A 21485-nucleotide genomic window follows, 5' to 3' on the forward strand; every position below is an offset into this window, starting at 1 on the left:
CATCTAAAATATAATTTCCCCCTCCAAAAATGAGCCCAATAACAGATTGGTCCATATTATCTGGCAGGTGTGCTATTTAGCAATACTCATTATCACCTGATGTAGCCCAACTGATGCAGCATAGTGGCTAGAAATAAATAGGCAGAGGGTTGCCCATCTGCATTTACCCCATTGGGCAAATCATAAGCTAGATCACAAACTCTAAAGTCTAAATATTAGGCTATCTTGTTGCTAATTACGGTATAGCAGCATATTGATGACTTGAATGTCCCCCCAAAAAACATTCCACTGACACTCAGCCAACCAAGGATCATGTAGACTACTGTGAATATACTGTAATATAAGCCTACCTGTTACACCTGACTCATTGGCGCCCGCTAACGCGCATAAACCATGCCGCTGCTAAAACTAAAATGGTGCATTTTACACATTTCTTGGATTTGAGAAATAAGTGTAGCTTAGTAGAATGCTCAGCGATTCTCATCTTATAACAGTGGCCATCAAAACTGCTTTCAAAGGTGTGTTTCCCGTGACTGGATTAAGAATGTTGAAGGCTACAATGACTGGGCATCACAGGAAGTTGGTGGCACCTTAATTGGGGAGGACAGGCTCATGGTAATGGCTGGAGCGGAATTAGTGGAATGGTATCAAATACATCACACACATTGTTTTTATGTGTTTGATGCCATTCCATTTGCTCCGTTCCAGTCATTATTATGTGCCGTCCTCCCCTCAGCAGCCTCCTGTACTGGGTATGCATATTTCTCTCCCACTGGCAATTTGAATGCTCCTTGAGAGGAATATTATTTTCTCGCATAGAATGCGACAGGCTGAACAATTGAATAGGTCAACTATTCTTGTCTGATTTTGCTGCTGCTTAGCCTACTTCTGTTGTTGGCTGTGGAAAATGTAATGTGGACAACAATCTTTCATTAGATAATTCAAATAGGCTAACGAAAGGTAACGGGTCTCAGCTCCACCCGGCTCTCATTTAGATCATACGTGACGGGTCTCAGCTCCACCCGGCTCTCATTTAGATCATACGTGACGGGTCTCAGCTCCACCCGGCTCTCATTTAGATCATACGTGACGGGTCTCAGCTCCACCCGGCTCTCATTTAGATCATAGGTGACGGGTCTCGGACCCAGTGGGACCAGCCAAATTTAACCCCTGGTAATATGAGTCATAACCTTTGAACGGTTTGGGCTAGATACAAGTGGTTTGGGCCTAGAGACAAGCGGTTTGGCCTAGAGACAAGCGGTTTGGGCTAGAGACAAGTGGTTTGGGCTAGAGACAAGTGGTTTGGGCTAGAGACAAGCGGTTTGGCCTAGAGACAAGCGGTTTGGGCCTAGATACAAGCGGTTTGGGCTAGAGACAAGCGGTTTGGGCCTAGAGACAAGCGGTTTGGGCCTAGATACAAGCGGTTTGGGCTAGAGACAAGCGGTTTGGGCCTAGAGACAAGCGGTTTGGACTAGATACAAGCGGTTTGGGCTAGAGACAAGCGGTTTGGCCTAGAGACAAGCGGTTTGGGCTAGATACAAGCGGTTTGGGCTAGAGACAAGCGGTTTGGGCTAGAGACAAGCGGTTTGGGCTAGATACAAGCGGTTTGGGCTAGAGACAAGCGGTTTGGGCTAGAGACAAGCGGTTTGGGCTAGATACAAGCGGTTTGGGCTAGAGACAAGTGGTTTGGGCCTAGAGACAAGCGGTTTGGCCTAGAGACAAGCGGTTTGGGCTAGAGACAAGTGGTTTGGGCTAGAGACAAGTGGTTTGGGCTAGAGACAAGCGGTTTGGCCTAGAGACAAGCGGTTTGGGCCTAGATACAAGCGGTTTGGGCTAGAGACAAGCGGTTTGGGCCTAGAGACAAGCGGTTTGGGCCTAGATACAAGCGGTTTGGGCTAGAGACAAGCGGTTTGGGCCTAGAGACAAGCGGTTTGGACTAGATACAAGCGGTTTGGGCTAGAGACAAGCGGTTTGGCCTAGAGACAAGCGGTTTGGGCTAGATACAAGTGGTTTGGGCTAGAGAAAAGTGGTTTGGGCTAGAGACAAGCGGTTTGGGCCTAGAGACAAGCGGTTTGGGCCTAGAGACAAGCGGTTTGGGCTAGATACAAGTGGTTTAGGCTAGAGACAAGCGGTTTGGCCTAGAGACAAGCGGTTTGGGCCTAGATACAAGCGGTTTGGGCTAGAGACAAGCGGTTTGGGCCTAGAGACAAGCGGTTTGGACTAGATACAAGCGGTTTGGGCTAGAGACAAGCGGTTTGGCCTAGAGAAAAGTGGTTTGGGCTAGAGACAAGCGGTTTGGGCTAGATACAAGTGGTTTGGGCTAGAGACAAGTGGTTTGGGCTAGAGACAAGCGGTTTGGGCTAGATACAAGTGGTTTGGGCTAGATACAAGCGGTTTGGGCCTAGAGACAAGCGGTTTGGGCTACATACAAGCGGTTTGGGCCTAGAGACAAGCGGTTTGGGCTAGATACAAGCGGTTTGGGCTAGAGACAAGCGGTTTGGGCTAGAGACAAGCGGTTTGGGCTAGATACAAGCGGTTTGGGCTAGAGACAAGCGGTTTGGGCCTAGAGACAAGCGGTTTGGGCTAGAGACAAGCGGTTTTCTGAATTGTAAACTATAACCATAAAGGTCAAGGAGCTGTGCTCTATAATAGGCCCTACTCACAGGCTGCGGTAGGCTACATCGAAGCCTAATCAGACTTGCCCGTGCTCATGGTTCTCACAGGTGAGGTCAGGTGCAAAAGAAAGTGAACACTGCATCTGCACACTCTCCAGTGTAGAGAGGCATTTACAAAGTGCTATGTGGAAGGGGAATTTTATATTTCAAAGTGGCCTCCTATTGGTCAGATTTTTGCTACTCATTTACCAATTACATCATGTTTCGTTTTGTATTCCCATTGTGATTGGTTCCTGAACCCATAGGAGACCATTTTGAAATATATAAAAGCCTCCTTAATTTTCACATCTGTAACACCTGTAGGCAGAGGGCAAAACATGTAGTTTTTTACCAATTAAGAAGCACTTTTATCAACTTTCACTGTCCTCCAAGAGTTGCTGAAATTCCTCTTCACTCTCACAGGTGAGGTGAAATTATACAATGTATCGACTTTGCTCGCAATGTGCCCCACTCAAATATATAACAACAGCCAGAGCACACTGGACTAGTCCATTCGTAGATGCTAACTACATTTAGCGTCTATTCATGAAGGTATCTTCTGGCCGGGGGAGTTTTGGCCTGAATGTTAACACGCATCGCTTGCGGTTTGGTTTTGGAAACATAAGGAACGTATCTTTCATAGCAAGAAATAACAATAATAATATTAATAATAACAATAATAAAAAGGTTAAATTACTACACTCCTTTATAGGGTTAGGGTTAGGGTTCCAACACGGCCATATCTCCATGTTACAGCGCTTGTTTACGGAAGACAGAGGCGACCAACTGGGCTAATTAGCTCTCTCGTGCTCCGAACACCTACGTGTATGCGTAACTGGGGAGGAAGTGTAGCGGAGGTGTAGTTCGTCGGCTGGAAGGATCTGTGCAAACCTGTGCAAACCTTTTTTATTAGAAAGATTATTTCTCGCTGATATGAAAGATAAGTTCCATATGTTTCGGAAACCATATCGCAAGTCATGATTATTGACATTTCTAAACGTTAAAACAGAGCGTTGGGGTTGTAGTTCACATGGTCCCACCGGTACGCGGTGCTTAAAGATGAGAACCATTGAGATAAAGCAGAATGTCTTGTTAATGCCTTGGGTTCTCGAGAGAAAGCACTGGACATGAAACAATGAAACAACTTGGTTTGCTTCCAATGGCACAAAGACAATTTTGCTATACAATGTATTATCTGGGTGAATATTTCTCTAGGCGAACTGGTGCTAAATCAAAAATTCCAGTCAGAGAGCATGCGTCACAATTTTGAGCCCTGACCTTGACTATGAAACACATTGGTGAAAATAAATAAAATATCCATAACTTATTATTAGACACAGTAGCAAACAACATCAACGAAATGACTGTGTGAAGCCCTGGCAATTCCTTTCAGGTGTAAACATGGGAAATAGATGAATGAAATACACTTCATCTGACTGTGATGTTCCATGGGGTCTAGTAGTCATTCCTCATTCTCGCCTGTTTAACACTGCTTCTGAATCTCCTGTATTCATAGGCTATAAAGGCAATCCCTAGGCACACTGAAAATACATTTACACTAACGATACCATCATAAAGACAACAACATCATAAGAAGGAAAAAACACATGTTTGGCTAACTAAAACCACTCCGCTCGTGTTTGGCTAACTAAAACCACTCCACTCGTGTTTGGCTAACTAAAACCATCTCAACCACCTAAGCTATCTGGTTTCAATGGTCTGGCTTTCATATTTCTCCACACAGTAAATCAACTCAGCTGCCAGATTCACACTGTAATGCAAAGCTTTGCATACAGATGCAGGATCTTAATTTGATCACCCTGTTGCACGAGAAATTAAATGTGTTTTTGTAAACTTTTCAGTGGAAATTGTTAAAAGTAGTCCTTGTGCATAGAGTTTGTTTAACTTTGCAATCATTGGTTTTTGTTTGACATACATTTTTAAGTAATTAAAAAAAATTAAAAAAATCTCAGCAATCTACAAACAATACCCCATGATGACAAAGTGAAAACAGGTTTTTTGAATTTTTGGCAAATTTAGAAAGAAACAAAAACAGAAATACCTTATGTCGTGACGTGACTTTCTTTAATGTATGACTGTTATTTATCGAATCACCTAACTATGTTTAATTGTCACTCATTAGGAATTTGGGGCACCACGGAAGAAGTTGTTTAACGAGTTACCGTCTCCCGAATTAAACTCTTAGAAGGTACATTATATGTTATATATTGATAACAGTCACTTATTAAATAATTACCTCTTATCAGTCTCATTCTGAACGTCGCATAATCCTTGAACCTGCAAAAACCCTAACCTAATTGATGAATCAGCAATACACAAATTGGCTTAATTGTTTATTTACTAACTAACTAAATAATAACACAATACAAACACACACACACAGGTTATTGATTACTAACGTAATACAATGAGAACAGGTCCCTAGTGGACCGGACTAACAATAGCAGTAATGCTTGGGTAGAAGGCGGGTCAGAGTTGAAGGGAGAAAGAGATTCAAACTATCGTGGTTACTTTGGAAACTACGCTCATTTGGATTAGAAATGCAACATGTATTTAAGTGTAGCTGTCCTCGATAGTTGAGTTGTTGATGTAGGACTCTGGTTTGCCCACCAGAGATCCCAAAGTCCTTGGTATAGTTTCTGGTCGTAGTAGTGGTTAGAATGGATACTTCAGATGTAGCAGCGGTTGTCTGAGAGGGATTGTCCTTTCCAACTCGTGTCTTTAGTGAATGTTCTCTAGACGACTATACATGCCAGCTGCAGACTGAGATGATAAGGTCTAGTGCATTGTCTTCTTCTTCACCTCGTGTAGAAGTTGAGAGTTTCAGAGTTTCTCCATTTCAAACGTGTGGACCAACGTCTCACGTTTTCTGGTCTTTCTGGTCTAACCATTTTGTAACATGTAGCTTCAGCTTCATGCTTCTTGGTCTTGTAGAAATGCAACCATTTGCAACATCCGGAGTATACCATAGTATGCTTGGTCTTCTTTTGTAACGTTTAGCTCATGTTTCATGTCTGCTGGTCTTGTAGAGTGTCAACCATTTTAACCCGTGGGCTTCCTGGTCTGGTAGAAATTCAACCATTTGCAACGTTTAGCTCACGCTTCACGTCTGCTGGTCTGAGGTGATATCGTCTCGAGGCTTTTTATGCACTCGGGGTAAAAAGGGCGTTGATTCATGTTTGTGCTCATCTGGGCGTGGCCACTGACTGAGAACAAATCAATATGGAAAACAATCATCTCATCTAGAATGCTAAAATCACATTATTATCTTCACAAAAGTATTATTATACTTAATAATTCGTTTTATACAACAATTAGATGCAAACCTCATAACTGGGAAGTGTACCCCCCCAGATATAGACAAGTTTTTGAGCCGTTTCCGCTCTACTTCCTGAACTCCTCCCGTCGATGCAATCCAGTTCCGTTCTGCCGGGCTGGGTTTGTTTTGCTAGCTAGCTCCGTTGTGCCGACAAAGCACTGATATCGCAGTGACAAAGAGGATATAAAAATTACAATTACAACATGAAGAAAAGTGGTTCGGGAACGACGTGTGCGGTAGTTGGTTGCAAAAACTCGAGAAAGCACCTGAACGAGTGGTTAGATAGAGAGTGCTATGACCACAAACCAGCTACAAAGAGGCAATGTCCATGCGCTCCATTGTTTACATTTTTTCGCAAGCCTGATACCGACTCGGAATCAAGGACCTGGCTGAAGGCATTGAATCTAAAGAAACCCCCCCTCAACGTTTTTGTTTGTTCCTATCACTTTGTTGACCAAAAACCTACCAAGGATAATCCTTTCCCAGAGTTGTGGTTGGGATACAATCGCCCTCCCCAGCCAAATAGGCGTCAACTCACCCAGCGGACCACTGCCTCCTCCCAGATAAAGAAACGCAGACTTGAATCTGAGGGTAAGTTCAGCAACTTTAGCTATGAAGCTGACAATACTGTTAATTATGAAGAAGTTGTCATACATTAACATTGCTACCGGTATTTTGCTAAGGCAGTTGATTGTTTTGGAGATGGGACAAACAATGCCCACGATAGTTACATCATTAATTGTGTGTGTGTGTGTGTGTGTGTGTGTGCCTGCCTGCGTGTGCCTTAGTCTACATCATAAATACAATGCAAGGTGGCAGGCTGTTGTGATGATGATTGTGTGTGTGCGTGTGAGTGCAATGTTGTAGTACACATTTTTCCATTGTGATGTTTGTAGTGAGAGGACTCTATGCCTGCATTAATTTTGCTCCATCCATGTTTTCTCTTCCCCTTTTTAGATGCTCCAGAAACCTGTCAGCCTGTCTGTGAGGCCGAGCCTGCTACACCAAAATTTCGAGATGCCCAGACCCAATGGGAGGATCCGTCACATATTGATCACATTTACTGTTCAACACAGTCTGTTAAAGTAGACAAGGCCACACAGTGCGAGGCAGAAATGGGTCCTACTGTGACCAGCACCACGGTCATTGATGATGCTAGGTCCCGGCTGTATACAGGAGTGCTTATGGTTCAATTCTTCACCCTGGTGACGGTGTTGTTGCCTTTCAGTAAGCCATCAATTACCCTTCCTGTTGTTGACCAAATACTTATGACGTTGATGAAACTAAAAATAAACCTAATATTAGGAGATATTGCTCACCGCTTCAATGTGTCTACATCCATGGCAAGCATTGTGATTAGTCACTGGATTGACGTGATGGGTGAACAGTTCAAAGTCCTGATCCCCTGGCTTCCAAGAGAGACCATTCGTGCCACCATGCCCTTGTCGTTTCAGAGGAACTACCCTCGAACCACCTGCATCATTGACTGTGCCGAAAGTGCCATGCAGAGAGCCACAAACCACGACTCAAGGAGTGACACTTTCAGCCAGCATAAATCACGCAACACTGTGAAATATCTCGTCGCTGTGGCCCCTAATGGGCTAATCATGTTTATATCTGATGCCTATGCTGGCAGAAGCAGCGATAAGTTTATCACCATGGACAGTGGGTTCCTAGACTATCTGAGGGCTGGTGATGAGGTCATGGCAGACCGTGGGTTCACCATTCGAGACTTGCTTGATGAGAGAAGGGTCAGTTTGAACATCCCTGCTTTCACCTACAGGCGCAATCAGTTGACCAATGAGGAGACGACACGCACCAGGCGAGTAGCCAATGTCCGCATACATGTGGAAAGAGCAATCCAGAGACTGAAGGTGTTTAAGATTTTATCCCAGAATGTTCCCATCAGCATGGCACCGAAACTGGACAACATCTTAACCATCTGTGCTGGCCTAGTTAACCTGAAGAGTCCACTGATCAGTGAGGTTTAGAATCTTGCCCTGTGTCCCTGTCTACCAACACCCAGCCATGTTGTTCATTAAATACAGATAAACACAACAAATACTGCGTGCATTGTATTTTTTAATATTATATATGAATATTTTCATAGTGATGTAATTGTGTGGGCTGCTTTTGTATTTTACTTTTTAATACCTGTTAAGATTAAACACGCAATCTTTCTTGTTGAAGCCATTTGTTTAGTTTCCTCAAAACAATTAATTAATCCAGTGTTATTTATGTACAGTATGAGCTTACTATGAATTATGAACTGTGTTAAAATAAATTGTAGCACTCTAAGGATTGAAATTACATCAAACTTTATTTTCACTCAAACAGTAGGCACACTGATATATTGCACAGCATAAAGAGATCATGTAAACAATGGACATCTGTTGGCTCCTGTGGGCATGACCTAAATAAGGCAGTTTATTTTGGTTTTAAAATGCTGAGATATTTACTGCAGAACTGTAACCTTCCCTCAACAAAATCATCAACAATTTTCGGGAGCATGTGGGCAAAGTAGAATGTGCGCAGCCTTATGATATGCCCCTGGACAAAGCCTTGGTCGTAGGGTACTTCGATTTCTAGATGCTCAGTTTTGTTCCAGATCACCAACTTGGAGTGCTGAAGCCCTGTGAAGTGCATCCCAATTTGTACCTGCATGTAGTAGCCTTTTGGACCATTGCAGGCAATATGGTAATCTACCCTATCTCCGTTTGCCACAGTTGTGATTTCGCAGTTCTTTGTTGCCAAAAAATTCTGCAAGTGACTTGTTTCCCATCACAGGTGATTTGATCTCCAACAGAATGTCGTTGTTTATCACTCCATCGGGAGATGCTGCAAGCCACGGTTCCTTTTCGCACACCACTAAGCCTTTGGTTTCAATGCTGTTGCCCAGAGTTTCCAAATAGTCCCTTGCAAGTTCCTCCCCCTCCGCTCCTTGACGGGTTGCGGCATAGTAGCAGAACCGTGTTCCCAAGCTAGCGTCGACATCGCTGTGTTTACACCGGCAGACGTTGTGCCAACAACTTCCGGCGGAAATTAAATGCATTTGTGTAGAGTTATGGCGCCACCCGGGATACAGCGCGTAAACTTGTCTATACAGTTATGTTGTTCCACCGTCTTTAATGACATCACAACATAGTAACGAATTTGACATGATTGTTCTTTAAGTCCCCACCAACCATTTCCCACATTCTTTTAAGTAGGAATATTGTTTCATTATCCACTTTTGGATGTTGGAGTCTTGGCAGGAAGACTTCCTTTGTTAACAAAGGGGTCCTTTCTCCCAATACTTCATGGCAAGGAAGATAACGTCTGCACGGTATTTACAACTGGTCATAAAACTGGCCCCCAGGAAAGGGGGTGTTCAAACCTTTGCCTAGCCGGCATTTTTGATCCTCAATCCATGAGGGCAAGTCATGACACTTACTTACATAAGTATTCAGACCCTTTGCTATGAGACTCGAAATTGAGCTCAGGTGCATCCTGTTTCCATTGATCATCCTTCAGATGTATCTACAACTTGATTGGAGTCCACCTGTGGTAAATTCAATTGATTGGAAATTATTTGGAAAGGCACACACCTGTCTATATAAGGTCCCACAGTTGACAGCGCAGTCAGAGCAAAAACCAAGCCATGAGGTCAAAGGAATTGTTCGTAGAGCTCCGAGACAGGATTGTGTTGGGGCACAGATATGGGGAAGGGTACCAAAACATTTCTGCAGCATTGAAGGTCCCCAAGACCACAGTGGCCTCCATCATTCTTAAATGGAAGAAGTTTGGAACCACCAAGACTCTTCCTAGAGCTGGCCGCCCGGCCAAACTGAGCAATCGGGGGGAAGGGCCTTGGTCAGGGAGGTGACCAAGAACCCGATGGTCACTCTGACAGAGCTCTGGAGTTCCTCTGTGGAGATGAGAGAATCTTCCTGAAGGACAACCATCTCTGTGGCACTCCACCAATCAGGCCTTTATGGTAGAGTGGCCAGACGGAAGCCACTCCTCAGTAAAAGGCACATGACAGCCTGCTTGGAGTTTGCCAAAAGGCACCTAAAGACTCTCAGACCATGAGAAACAAGATTCTCTGGTCTGATGAAACCAAGATTGAACTATTTGGCCTGAATGCCAAGTGTCACGTCTGGAGGAAACCTGGCACCATCCCTATGGTAAAGCATGTTGGTGGCTGCATCATGCTGTAGGGATGTTTTTCAGCGGCAGGGACTGGGAGGGATCGAGGGAAAGATGAACGGAGCAAAGTAAAGAGAGATCCTTGATGAAAACCTGCTCCAGAGCGCTCAGACTGGGGCGAAGGTTCACCTTCCAACAGGAAAACGACCCTAAGCACACAGCCAAGACAACGCAGGAGTGGCTTCAGGACAAGTCTCTGAATGTCCTTGAGTGGCCCAGCCAGAAACCGATCGAACATCTCCGGAGAGATCTGAAAATAGCTGTGCAGCAACGCTCCCCATCCAACCTGACAGAGCTTGAGAGGATCTGCAGAGAAGAATGGGAGAAACTCCCCAAATACAGGTGTGTCAAGCTTGTAGCGTCATACCCAAGAAGACTTGAGGCTGTAATCGCTGCCAAAGGTGCTTCAGCAAAGTACTAAGTAAAGGGTCAGAATACTTATGTAAATGTAATATTTCAGTTTTTTATTTTTTAATAAATTAGCAAATATTTCTAAAAACCTGTTTTTGCTTTGTCATTATGGGGTATTGTGTGTAGTTTGATGAGGGGAAAAAACTATTTAATCCATTTTAGAATAAGGCTGTAACGTAAGAACATTTGGAAAAGGTCAAGGGATCTGAATACTTTCCGAATGCACTGTACTCTTAATGAAGGTATCACAAATGGGACTTGGCATATTTCAGCACTTGTCACACACACCTCTCGTTAGGCTATATTCAAGATCTTGGAACATTGATCATTTCAAGGAATCCTGCATGTAAAACATTTTTGGGGAACTCATAATATTAACTTTACTCTAAACTCCAGAAGCCATCACAACCAGGATATATACTTGTGCAGTACAACACACCCATGTTCATGTCCACTATAGCCACCCCTGTGAGTGTTTTCTAGATTGCCTGGGTTTCCAAGGATTTGTCAGTGCCACTGCCAGCTGATGAGCAATCTCTCTCTCACACACACACATATGTAAAAAGGCACTGAATATTGCACTCTTTTTATTGGCCCGATGCTAGGCTCCCACTGATGGTATGAATCAACACAATGGTAACCGCTACAGAGTAGAGGAATTTACAGTACACAGCCATACTTCAGACCTGGCACAGAGGAGACTCCATCCTCAGGGGAACCAGCTACAAATCATCATACAGTTATTTTTGTAATCGCTTTGGTAATATTTTCACGAGTATGTGGTTTTATTTTCAAAACTCTCAATACAGAACTCCAAACTGGTAACACTTGTAACGCAGCATTACATTCAAAACCTTTCATTGTGCATTCATTTTGTTTGTAGACATCTTTCACCACACAACCATTGATCCAAAATATAAGTTTACTGTGAAATATAATGAGTAAATTGGTTTCATCACCAAAACACAACATAATGATACCTTCTCAATTTAGTTATTTTAACATCCAGTTAGTCCAATAGCAAAAAAAGTTAAAATTTGTGGAGTGGTTGAAAAACGAGTTTTAATGACTCCAACCTAAGTGTATGTAAAGTTCTGACTTCAACTGTATATGTATTGTCTATTTTTAGATTAATCCTGGGTTGAATTTAAAACAATAGCTGTTGATGACTTCGCAAATGCTATTTGTATGACTTTATAGTATGGTTACATTTCATTTGCTCTGTTAAACCTACCCTTTGGAATGACTTCGATAGCAACAGTGAATCTATTTAGTCATAAAGAGATCTCTCAATAACCATTCTCACGATAGCACATTGGTAGTAGTCAGTGACAATGTTAAAGCTAAACCAGGCTTGGTAAAAATCCTGGATGGGAGACCAAATTGATACCTGTAGATTAACTCTCCTATAGGAGGTGCTGCCCAGCCTATTTGTTTTAATTTTATAAGGTGGATATAACATTGAAAATCAGACTTTGTTTCAAAGGTACAAATTCAACATATTTTATACAAGTTTGTCTATGTTGAAAATTGGTTACCATGATTACATAATCCTGTGGTTGAAATTTCACCCTCAAAACAACACTTTACGTTGCCGACTTTTTTCAAATCCAATGTATTTTCCACGTAGGTTCCTGGTCACAATACATTGACAAATAACGTTGAAACAACGTTGATTCAACCAGTTTGTGCCCAGTGGGAGGTCTGGATTGAAATCATTGCATGCCACATCCATGGCCTGAAGGAGGGTGCTACACTCATGGGGATGGCAATTATATGTCTTCCACCTGTATTGTAATTGTGTATTGTATTTTACAGTATTGTACTTATGTATTGTAGTGGTCTTGTACGTGGCTCAGTTCATAAGAGCATGGCATTAGCAACACCAGAGTTGGGGGTTCGATTCTCACTGGGGTCACATACCAAAATGTATGGTCTGTTGTCAGTTTGGATAAAAGTGTCTTCTACGTACAGTGGGGGAAAAAAGTATTTAGTCAGCCACCAATTGTGCAAGTTCTCCCACTTAAAAAGATGCGAGAGGCCTGTAATTTTCATCATAGGTACACGTCAACTATGACAGACAAAATGAGATTTTTTTTCTACAGAAAATCACATTGTAGGATTTTTAATGAATTTATTTGCAAATTATGGTGGAAAATAAGTATTTGGTCAGTAACAAAAGTTTCTCAATACTTTGTTATATACACTTTGTTGGCAATGACACCGGTCAAACGTTTTCTGTAAGTCTTCACAAGGTTTTCACACACTGTTGCTGGTATTTTGGCCCATTCCTCCATGCAGATCTCCTCTAGAGCAGTGATGTTTTGGGGCTGTCGCTGGGCAACACAGACTTTCAACTCCCTCCAAAGATTTTCTATGGGGTTGAGATCTGGAGACTGGCTAGGCCACTCCAGGACCTTGAAATGCTTCTTACGAAGCCACTCCTTCGTTGCCCGGGCGGTGTGTTTGGGATCATTGTCATGCTGAAAGACCCAGCCACGTTTCATCTTCAATGCCCTTGCTGATGGAAGGAGGTTTTCACTCAAAATCTCACGATACATGGCCCCATTCATTCTTTCCTTTACACGGATCAGTTGTCCTGGTCCCTTTGCAGAAAAACAGCCCCAAAACATGATGTTTCCACCCCCATGCTTCACAGTAGGTATGGTGTTCTTTGGATGCAACTCAGCATTCTTTGTCCTCCAAACACGACGAGTTGAGTTTTTACCAAAAAGTTATATTTTGGTTTATTCTGACCATATGACATTCTCCCAATCCTCTTCTGGATCATCCAAATGCACTCTAGCAAACTTCAGACATGTACTGGCTTAAGCAGGGGGACACGTCTGGCACTGCAGGATTTGAGTCCCTGGCGGCGTAGTGTGTTACTGATGGTAGGCTTTGTTACTTTTGTCCCAGCTCTCTGCAGGTCATTCACTACGTCCCCCTGTGTGGTTCTGGGATTGTTGCTCACCGTTCTTGTGATCATTTTGACCCCACGGGGTGAGATCTTGCGTGGAGCCCCAGATCGAGGGAGATTATCAGTGGTCTTGTATGTCTTCCATTTCCTAATAATTGCTCCCACAGTTGATTTCTTCAAACCAAGCTGCTTACCTATTGCAGATTCAGTCTTCCCAGCCTGGTGCAGGTCTACAATTTTGTTTCTGGTGTCCTTTGACAGCTCTTTGGTCTTGGCCATAGTGGAGTTTGGAGTGTGACTGTTTGAGGTTGTGGACAGGTGTCTTGTATACTGATAACAAGTACAAACAGGTGCCGTTAATATAGGTAATGAGTGGAGGACAGAGGAGCCTCTTAAAGAAGAAGTTACAGGTCTGTGAGAGCCAGAAATCTTGCTTGTTTGTAGGTGACCAAATACTTATTTTCCACCATAATTTGCAAATAAATTCATTAAAAATCCTACAATGTGATTTTCTGGAATTTTTTTATCTCAATTTGTCTGTCATAGTTGACGTGTACCTTTGATGAAAATTACAGGCCTCTCTCATCTTTTTAAGTGGGAGAACTTGCACAATTGGTGGCTGGCTAAATACTTTTTTTCCCCACTGTAAATGGCATACTGGTATTACAGTACTGTATTGGTCTATAGTACTTTTTTTTTGGTGCACCAGGACCATTCACAGTTGAGCTCATTCAGTTTAGCTCAACGCTGATTGGCTATTATTTTATACATTTTTTTATAAAGGGAGGCCAAATGCTCGCTGGCTTCCCTTGCATTCAATGCTACGGGCGGCAACAATGTCCTACTATTTTGGACCATACAGCATCAGATAGATGGCCTACACATACCGAGACCAATTGGCCAATAACATGTTAGTACAGCAGTGTGAACCCCTCTCCCCATCAAAAGGACCCCAGCAACTCTATTTTGGATACCCTCCTTTTGCCCTCAGAACAGCCTCAATTCATCAGGGCATGGACTCTACAAGGTTTCGAAAGCGTTCCACAGGGATGCTGGCCCATGTTGACTCCAATGCTTCCCACAATTGTGTCAAGTTGGCAGGATGTCCTTTGGGTGTCCTTTGGGTGGTGGACTATTCTTGCGTGAAAAAGCGTTGCAGTTCTTGACACAAACTGGTGCGGCTGGCACCTACTACCATACCCCGTTCAAAGGCACTTAAATATTTTGTCTTGCCCATTCACCCTCTGAATGGCACACATACACAATATATGTCTAAATTGTCTCAAGGCTTAAAAATCCTTCTTTAACCTGTCTCCTCCCCTTCATCTACACTGATTGAGGTGGATTTAACAAGTGACATCAATAAGGGATCATCGCTGTCACCTGGATTCACCTGGTCAGTCTATGTCATGGAAAGAGCAGGTGTTCTTAATGTTTTGTAGACTCAGTGTATATCATACTTGTTATGTTTTTACTTTACATACATACATGTTCATTATGTAGTTCTCAAAATCTGTAGTAGACAAACCAGTTTACATGTAAAATCTATAGGTTTACCAAACGTTTATGTGATCATCAATTAAGAGCAGTCGGTTTAAGTAATAGTAAAATGTCTATTAACAAAAGAGAATCATATCAAAAGTAATGTGATCATTGCATTGTGAAAGGCAATTACTTTATACTGTATGAACATGTATTGCAATGTGAAACATCTCTAGATGAAACACTGATTAAGTTTGGTGGAAAAAGTGACCGTATGATTTTGTGTGTTGTACTTTGTCAATTGAAAATGTGCTTAGAGTTTTGAAACAACTGCCTTTTTATGATCTGTTTTTGAGTTTTGTACTAAGAGCTGTGAACATCAACCACATATTTGTGAAAATTGCACCAAAATGATCAAAAAAAATTGTAACGCCGCCTCTATTTCATTGTCTATTGCTCTCTAACATTTTATTTCCCTTTCTCTATGTACGGGTGGTCCTCTGTAGCTCAGCTGGTAGAGCATGGCGCTTGTAACGCCAGGGTAGTGGGTTCAATCCCCGGGACCACCCATACGTAAAAATGTATGCACACATGACTGTAAGTCACTTTGGATAAAAGCGTCTGCTAAATGGCATATTATTATTACCCCATCACTCCCTTTCTCTCTCTCTATTTCTCTTTCTCTCTCCCCCTCGCTATTTATCCCTATCACGTTCTCCATTTTCAACCCAGTCTTTCACACTGTGACACAGGAAGTTGTGGCCCCCCTAAACAAAGGGGATCCAGGGCCGCATATAGGGATGCGAGACAGAGGGAACAAAGCGGCACAAGAAATGCCACCAACAGCCTGGCACCAAGGCAACAGGCAGTCTCAATGCATCTCATGTTAGAGCCACCAACAGCCTGGCACCAAGGCAACAGGCAGTCTCAATGCATCTCATGTTAGAGCCACCAACAGCCTGGCACCAAGGCAACAGGCAGTCTCAATGCATCTCATGTTAGAGCCACCAACAGCCTGGCACCAAGGCAACAGGCAGTCTCAATGCATCTCATGTTAGAGCCACCAACAGCCTGGCACCAAGGCAACGGGCAGTCTCAATGCATCTCATGTTAGAGCCACCAACAGCCTGGCACCAAGGCAACAGGCAGTCTCAATGCATCTCATGTTAGAGCCACCAACAGCCTGGCACCAAGGCAACAGGCAGTCTCAGTGCATCTCATGTTAGAGCCACCAACAGCCTGGCACCAAGGCAACAGGCAGTCTCAGTGCATCTCATGTTAGAGCCACCAACAGCCTGGCACCAAGGCAACAGGCAGTCTCAGTGCATCTCATGTTAGAGCCACCAACAGCCTGGCACCAAGGCAACAGGCAGTCTCAGTGCATCTCATGTTAGAGCCACCAACAGCCTGGCACCAAGGCAACAGGCAGTCTCAGTGCATCTCATGTTAGAGCCACCAACAGCCTGGCACCAAGGCAACGGGCAGTCTCAGTGCATCTCATGTTAGAGCAAGGATTTAGAGGCCTTTTATCGAGGGCAAATAAATTGCTTTCCATCCCAAACTTTAAAACTGTGTAAATCATGCAACTTTAAATACATTATTTAATTTCAGTTTTTCTAAACTCATACATGCTGTTTCTAAAACAATAGATAGTGACTTCCTCTTTTTTTACCCCTTTAAAACATTATTAATGGCATTTTAAATAACGACTTCTTAGACTTCTTAGAGCTACAATGACATCATATGACAAAGTGCACCCCATAGAATTCAAAACAATCCACCAAGGCTGCAGTCTAGTTCTACTCCAGAAATGTTTTTTTACCATCACCCAAATTGACCCATCCTTTCTTTGTCATAGCGATCCCCATTGATCATAGATTCTCTGTCAAAACGCTGGCACTGCCTTCTCAGTGTGTCTCAGTGTGTCTTCAAAGCCCGTTGAGTGCTGGCAGCTTGTCTTTCTAAGTTAAAGCATTATTTTAAGCTGTCAATCTGACGGTTCACTCAGCTCTCTATAGGACAGGAAGTGTTTAACTGAGCTCTGGTCACTCAGAGAGAGGGCACTTCTCTGTAGTCTTTTGGATACTGAGAGAAATTCTGTTATCGCTCCACTCTGTAGGCCTACCTTCAATATACCCAATTCTGTGTGTCCAATTGTTGAGGGAATAGGGCAACGTAGTACCTCTGTATCACAATATGGAAATCTGACAAGTGTATTGTATTAGATCATGCTCCACCAACAAAAGAGATATGATAATTACCTAAACTAAACTCAAGTAATCACAAAGATTTAACAACAATAGAGAACATTTAGTCATTTAGCCTATTGATTCATTGTGTCATCTGAACTAAGTGGGACAATGCACACCATCATATTAGCAATTCTGAACAGAGCAGAGTTATGTCCATGTTGGGACTGTTGTTTTCATGCCCTGGGTTTCCTACCTTGTTAAAGTGGGGATTGTCTGAGCACAGCAGCTGGGGATTGGGTGGAGTACAGGGGCTTTGGAACAGGTCCAGGGTGCAGGGGAGGGGGGTGGGGGGGCGGAAGGCAGGCAGGGGGAAGCAGGATGGGGTCCCACTGTGCCACTCAAAATTACCCCAAAAGCTCCCCAAAATTATGCTTACAGGAGAGCACTCAAACCGGCTGAGTGTACCCCAAAACTGTCCCTTTGTTCCCTGATCCAAGGTGCCCCAGGGGTGCCCAAAACCTGCCCCAGTGTGGCCCTCTGTGTGCCCCATGGCCCCTGACAGGACTCTGTGAATTCCATAACTTCAACACTTAGTCCCTTATGTCTTGTACACACAACTAAGTAAACACAATATGTTATGTCTCCAGCAGGGAATATTTCTCCAGCAGGGAATATGAGAGAAACGTTTTTTTTTGTCATAATAGTTGCTATGAACAATCCATCTCTTTTCAACAGGAGATGAGAGGAGTGATAAACCACATCATGATCTGTAGATAGTTTGGTTTCAGTAGGCCTACTTAAGATACAGATCATTCCTTGTATGTTTTCCCCTTCTATTTTACCTCAAGGGGGTTCAACTTCAAGCCTTCAACATGAATGAGAACTTTTAGGACTCAACTTACTAACACAGTCACAAGGAATGAATGAGAATCCTCACTTACCCTGCATAGCGGTTGTTGTAGAGGTACGCACCAACGGGACATAGGACGTTACTGAGGATAATCACACAGCCCAATAAAACTGAGGCGTGAACTGCGCAACTAAAGTCCACTGCCATCCTGAGCGAATATTAATAATGACAGAGGATAGCCCCACTTCTCGCCCTCCAAGATGATTTCTCTGTAGGCTGAGATCAACTTCGTACAGTATAAGAATAGAATCTGAAGGTTAAAAATAAGGACAGTCCGCTCGTCAACAGGTTTGCTAATGGGGTCTCATGAGTCGTTGGTGCGTTCTGCGCGCTGTCAATTGCACAGAAGTGCCGCGGAGGTGCGAATGTCGGTTAACTGGCAACGGGAAGTATTTTATCCACCTCTTTGAAGCCCTGGTGGGAATTGTAAATCCCGTTCTTTTTTTAAATGTGCAGGATCTGTGTCACGTGACCCAGTGTGTGTCAGAGAGGTTGGTAACTGGATCCTTATCCCGTTTGGATATGGGGAGATGATGGGCTCGCACCGGATTAATAGCGTGAACCGCGAATTAATACCGAAGCAAGGTATTTAAATTGATAGCATCGTTTAGTTACAGCGTGAACAGGACCATATGCCTCTTGCATAATAGAGTGACTGGCATAGATGAACTAACTCTAACAAAATGTTACTATTGGGGACTTTGGATAAACTTTAGAGAACAGATTGTACTCCATTCATCCATTTAAGAATATCCATACTGTAGCCTACATTTGAGATATATATTGTTTATCAGTTTTCGTATGCAACTATTTTGACAGCCTGTATATCATTTTGCATGTTTATAACGCACACTTAAGGTGATAATCTCCATCTGTCCTCTCTATACTCTGTAAAACAAACATTTTTGGAACTTTTCCAATTCTGAATATAAAAAGGAATCCACTCTGTATGCTCAATGTTTGTTGAGCTCCTGCACAATTAAATAGACCATCGTTTAGACTAGTCTCCAGAAGATGTATCAGATGAACCACATACAGATCTGTGGGGTTTCAATTCTAGACTGGAATGGAATAATGGAATTGTCCCCAGCCCTGAGTTCAATAAAGGTGTGTGTCATTTAATCAGTCAACCAGTCAGTCAGTGTGTGCCCCAGACTATGGGTGATAGAAGCCAGACAGTAGAGATAACTGGGATGAGAACAGATGCAGTCTCCCCAAACTCTCTGATAGATCTGGAAATACTAGATTCTTGTGAATTCAATTCTACCACAAATTCACAGCTACCCATCAAATCTCCAGACAACCCAGTGAAGGTACAATATATTGATACAGTTCTGTCTGGCCTGATGACTGGGGCATCCATCCCATCCTACTGCTACTGCTTTGGCCTGTTTCCACCAGGAATATATCACTGTGTGTATCCCTGTGTAGGCTAGGTGGCTCTCCCTGTTATTCCAGGCTTTGCGTGCCTTCGTTTGATCCTCTACTTATCACCCAGCGCCGTGATTAAACATCTAAATCAACCGCCTGGCTTTTCCCTTTGTGATTGCATGGCAGCAGCACATTTTTCACATGCTTCCCTCCTATGTCAACACCGCGCCACCTGTTTTACACCCGATTACTGTACAACACATTATTCCCCCAAAACAGATACAGACAGGAATGCTCTGGTTCCCGCCCAGACAGTGAGCTGAATATTTTTATTTTTTATTTTTATTTAACCTTTATTTAACCAGGTAAGCCAGTTGAGAACAAGTTATCATTTACAGCTGTGACCTGGCCAAGATAAAGCAAAGCAGTGCGATAAAAACAACAACACATAGTTACATATGGGGTAAAACAAAACATAAAGTAAAAAATACAACAGAAAATATATATACAGTGTGTGCAAATGTAGCAAGTTGTGTAGCAAGATGCAAGGCAATAAATAGGCCATAGTGCAAAATAATTACAATTTGTATTAACACTGGAATGATAGATGTGCAAGAGATGATGTGCAAGTAGAGATACTGGGGTGCAAATGAGCAAAATAAATAACAATATGGGGATGAGGTAGTTGGGTGGGCTAATTTCAGATGGGCTGTGTACAGGTGCAGTGATCGGTAAGGTGCTCTGACAACTGATGCTTAAAGTTAGTGAGGGACATAAGAGTCTCCAGCTTCAGAGATTTTTGCAATTCGTTCCAGTCATTGGCAGCAGAGAACTGGAAGGAATGGCGGCCAAAGGAGGTGTTGGCTTTGGGGATGACCAGTGAGATATACCTGCTGGAGCGCATACTACGGATGGGTGTTGCTATGGTGACCAATGAGCTAAGATAAGGCTGGGATTTGCCTAGCAGTGATTTATAGATGGCCTGGAGCCAGTGGGTTTGGCGACGAATATGTAGTGAGGACCAGCCAACAAGAGCGTACAGGTCACAGTAGTGGGTAGTATATGGGGCTTTGGTGACAAAACGGATGGCACTGTGATAGACTACATCCAATTTGCTGAGTAGAGTGTTGGAGGCTATTTTGTAAATTACATCGCCGAAGTCAAGGATCGGTAGGATAGTCAGTTTTACGAGGGCATGTTTGGCAGCATGAGTGAAGGAGGCTTTGTTTTGCGAAATAGGAAGCCAATTCTTGATTTAACTTTGGATTGGAGATGCTTAATGTGATTCTGGAAGGAGAGTTTACAGTCTAATCAGACACCTAGGTATTTGTAGTTGTCCACATACTCTAGGTCAGACCCGTCGAGAGTAGTGATTCTAGTCGGGTGGGCGGCTGCCAGCAGCGTTCGATTGAAGAGCATGCATTTAGTTTTACTAGTGTTTAAGAGCAGTTGGAGGCTACTGAAGGAGTGTTGTATGGCATTGAAGCTCGTTTGGAGGTTTGTTAACACAGTGTCCAATGAAGGGCCAGATGTATACAAAATGGTGTCATCTGCGTAGAGGTGGATCTGAGAGTCACCAGCAGCAAGAGCGACATCATTGATATACACGGAGAAAAGAGTCGGCCCAAGAATTGAACCTTTTGGTACCCCATAGAGACTGCCATAAGTCCAGACAACAGGCCCTCCGATTTGACACATTGAACTCTATCTGAGAAGTACATTACATACACATTTTGCAGACGCTCTTATCCAGAGCAACTTACAGTTAGTGAGTGCATACATTTTTTTTTTTTTCATACTGCTCCCCCGTGGGAATCGAACCCACAACCCTGGCATTGCAAACGCCATGCTCTACCAACTGAGCTACACCAACTGAGCTACATGGTGTGCTTGTTGGTGAACCAGGCGAGGCAGTCATTTGAGAAACCAAGGCTATTTAGTCTGCCAATGAGAATGCGGTGGTTGACAGAGTCGAAAGCCTTGGCCAGGTCAATGAAGACGGCTGCACAGTACTGTC

General features: G+C 43.3%; 1 protein-coding gene across 1 annotated transcript in view; it reads right to left on the reverse strand.

Annotated features, from left to right (window-relative positions):
* LOC121569229 (carboxypeptidase A6-like) overlaps positions 1-18465 on the reverse strand; it is a 49438-nt gene extending 30973 nt beyond the window's left edge. The window contains exon 1 of the mRNA XM_041880025.2: positions 18129-18465. Within this exon, the coding sequence (XP_041735959.1) occupies positions 18129-18244 (116 nt within the window). The 5' untranslated portion in view covers positions 18245-18465. The remainder of the gene's footprint in view (positions 1-18128) is intronic.
* Between the last annotated feature and the right edge of the window lie 3020 nt (positions 18466-21485).

This window comes from Coregonus clupeaformis, chromosome 7, assembly GCF_020615455.1.
Source record: "Coregonus clupeaformis isolate EN_2021a chromosome 7, ASM2061545v1, whole genome shotgun sequence".
NCBI classification, from domain to species: Eukaryota; Metazoa; Chordata; class Actinopteri; order Salmoniformes; family Salmonidae; genus Coregonus; species Coregonus clupeaformis.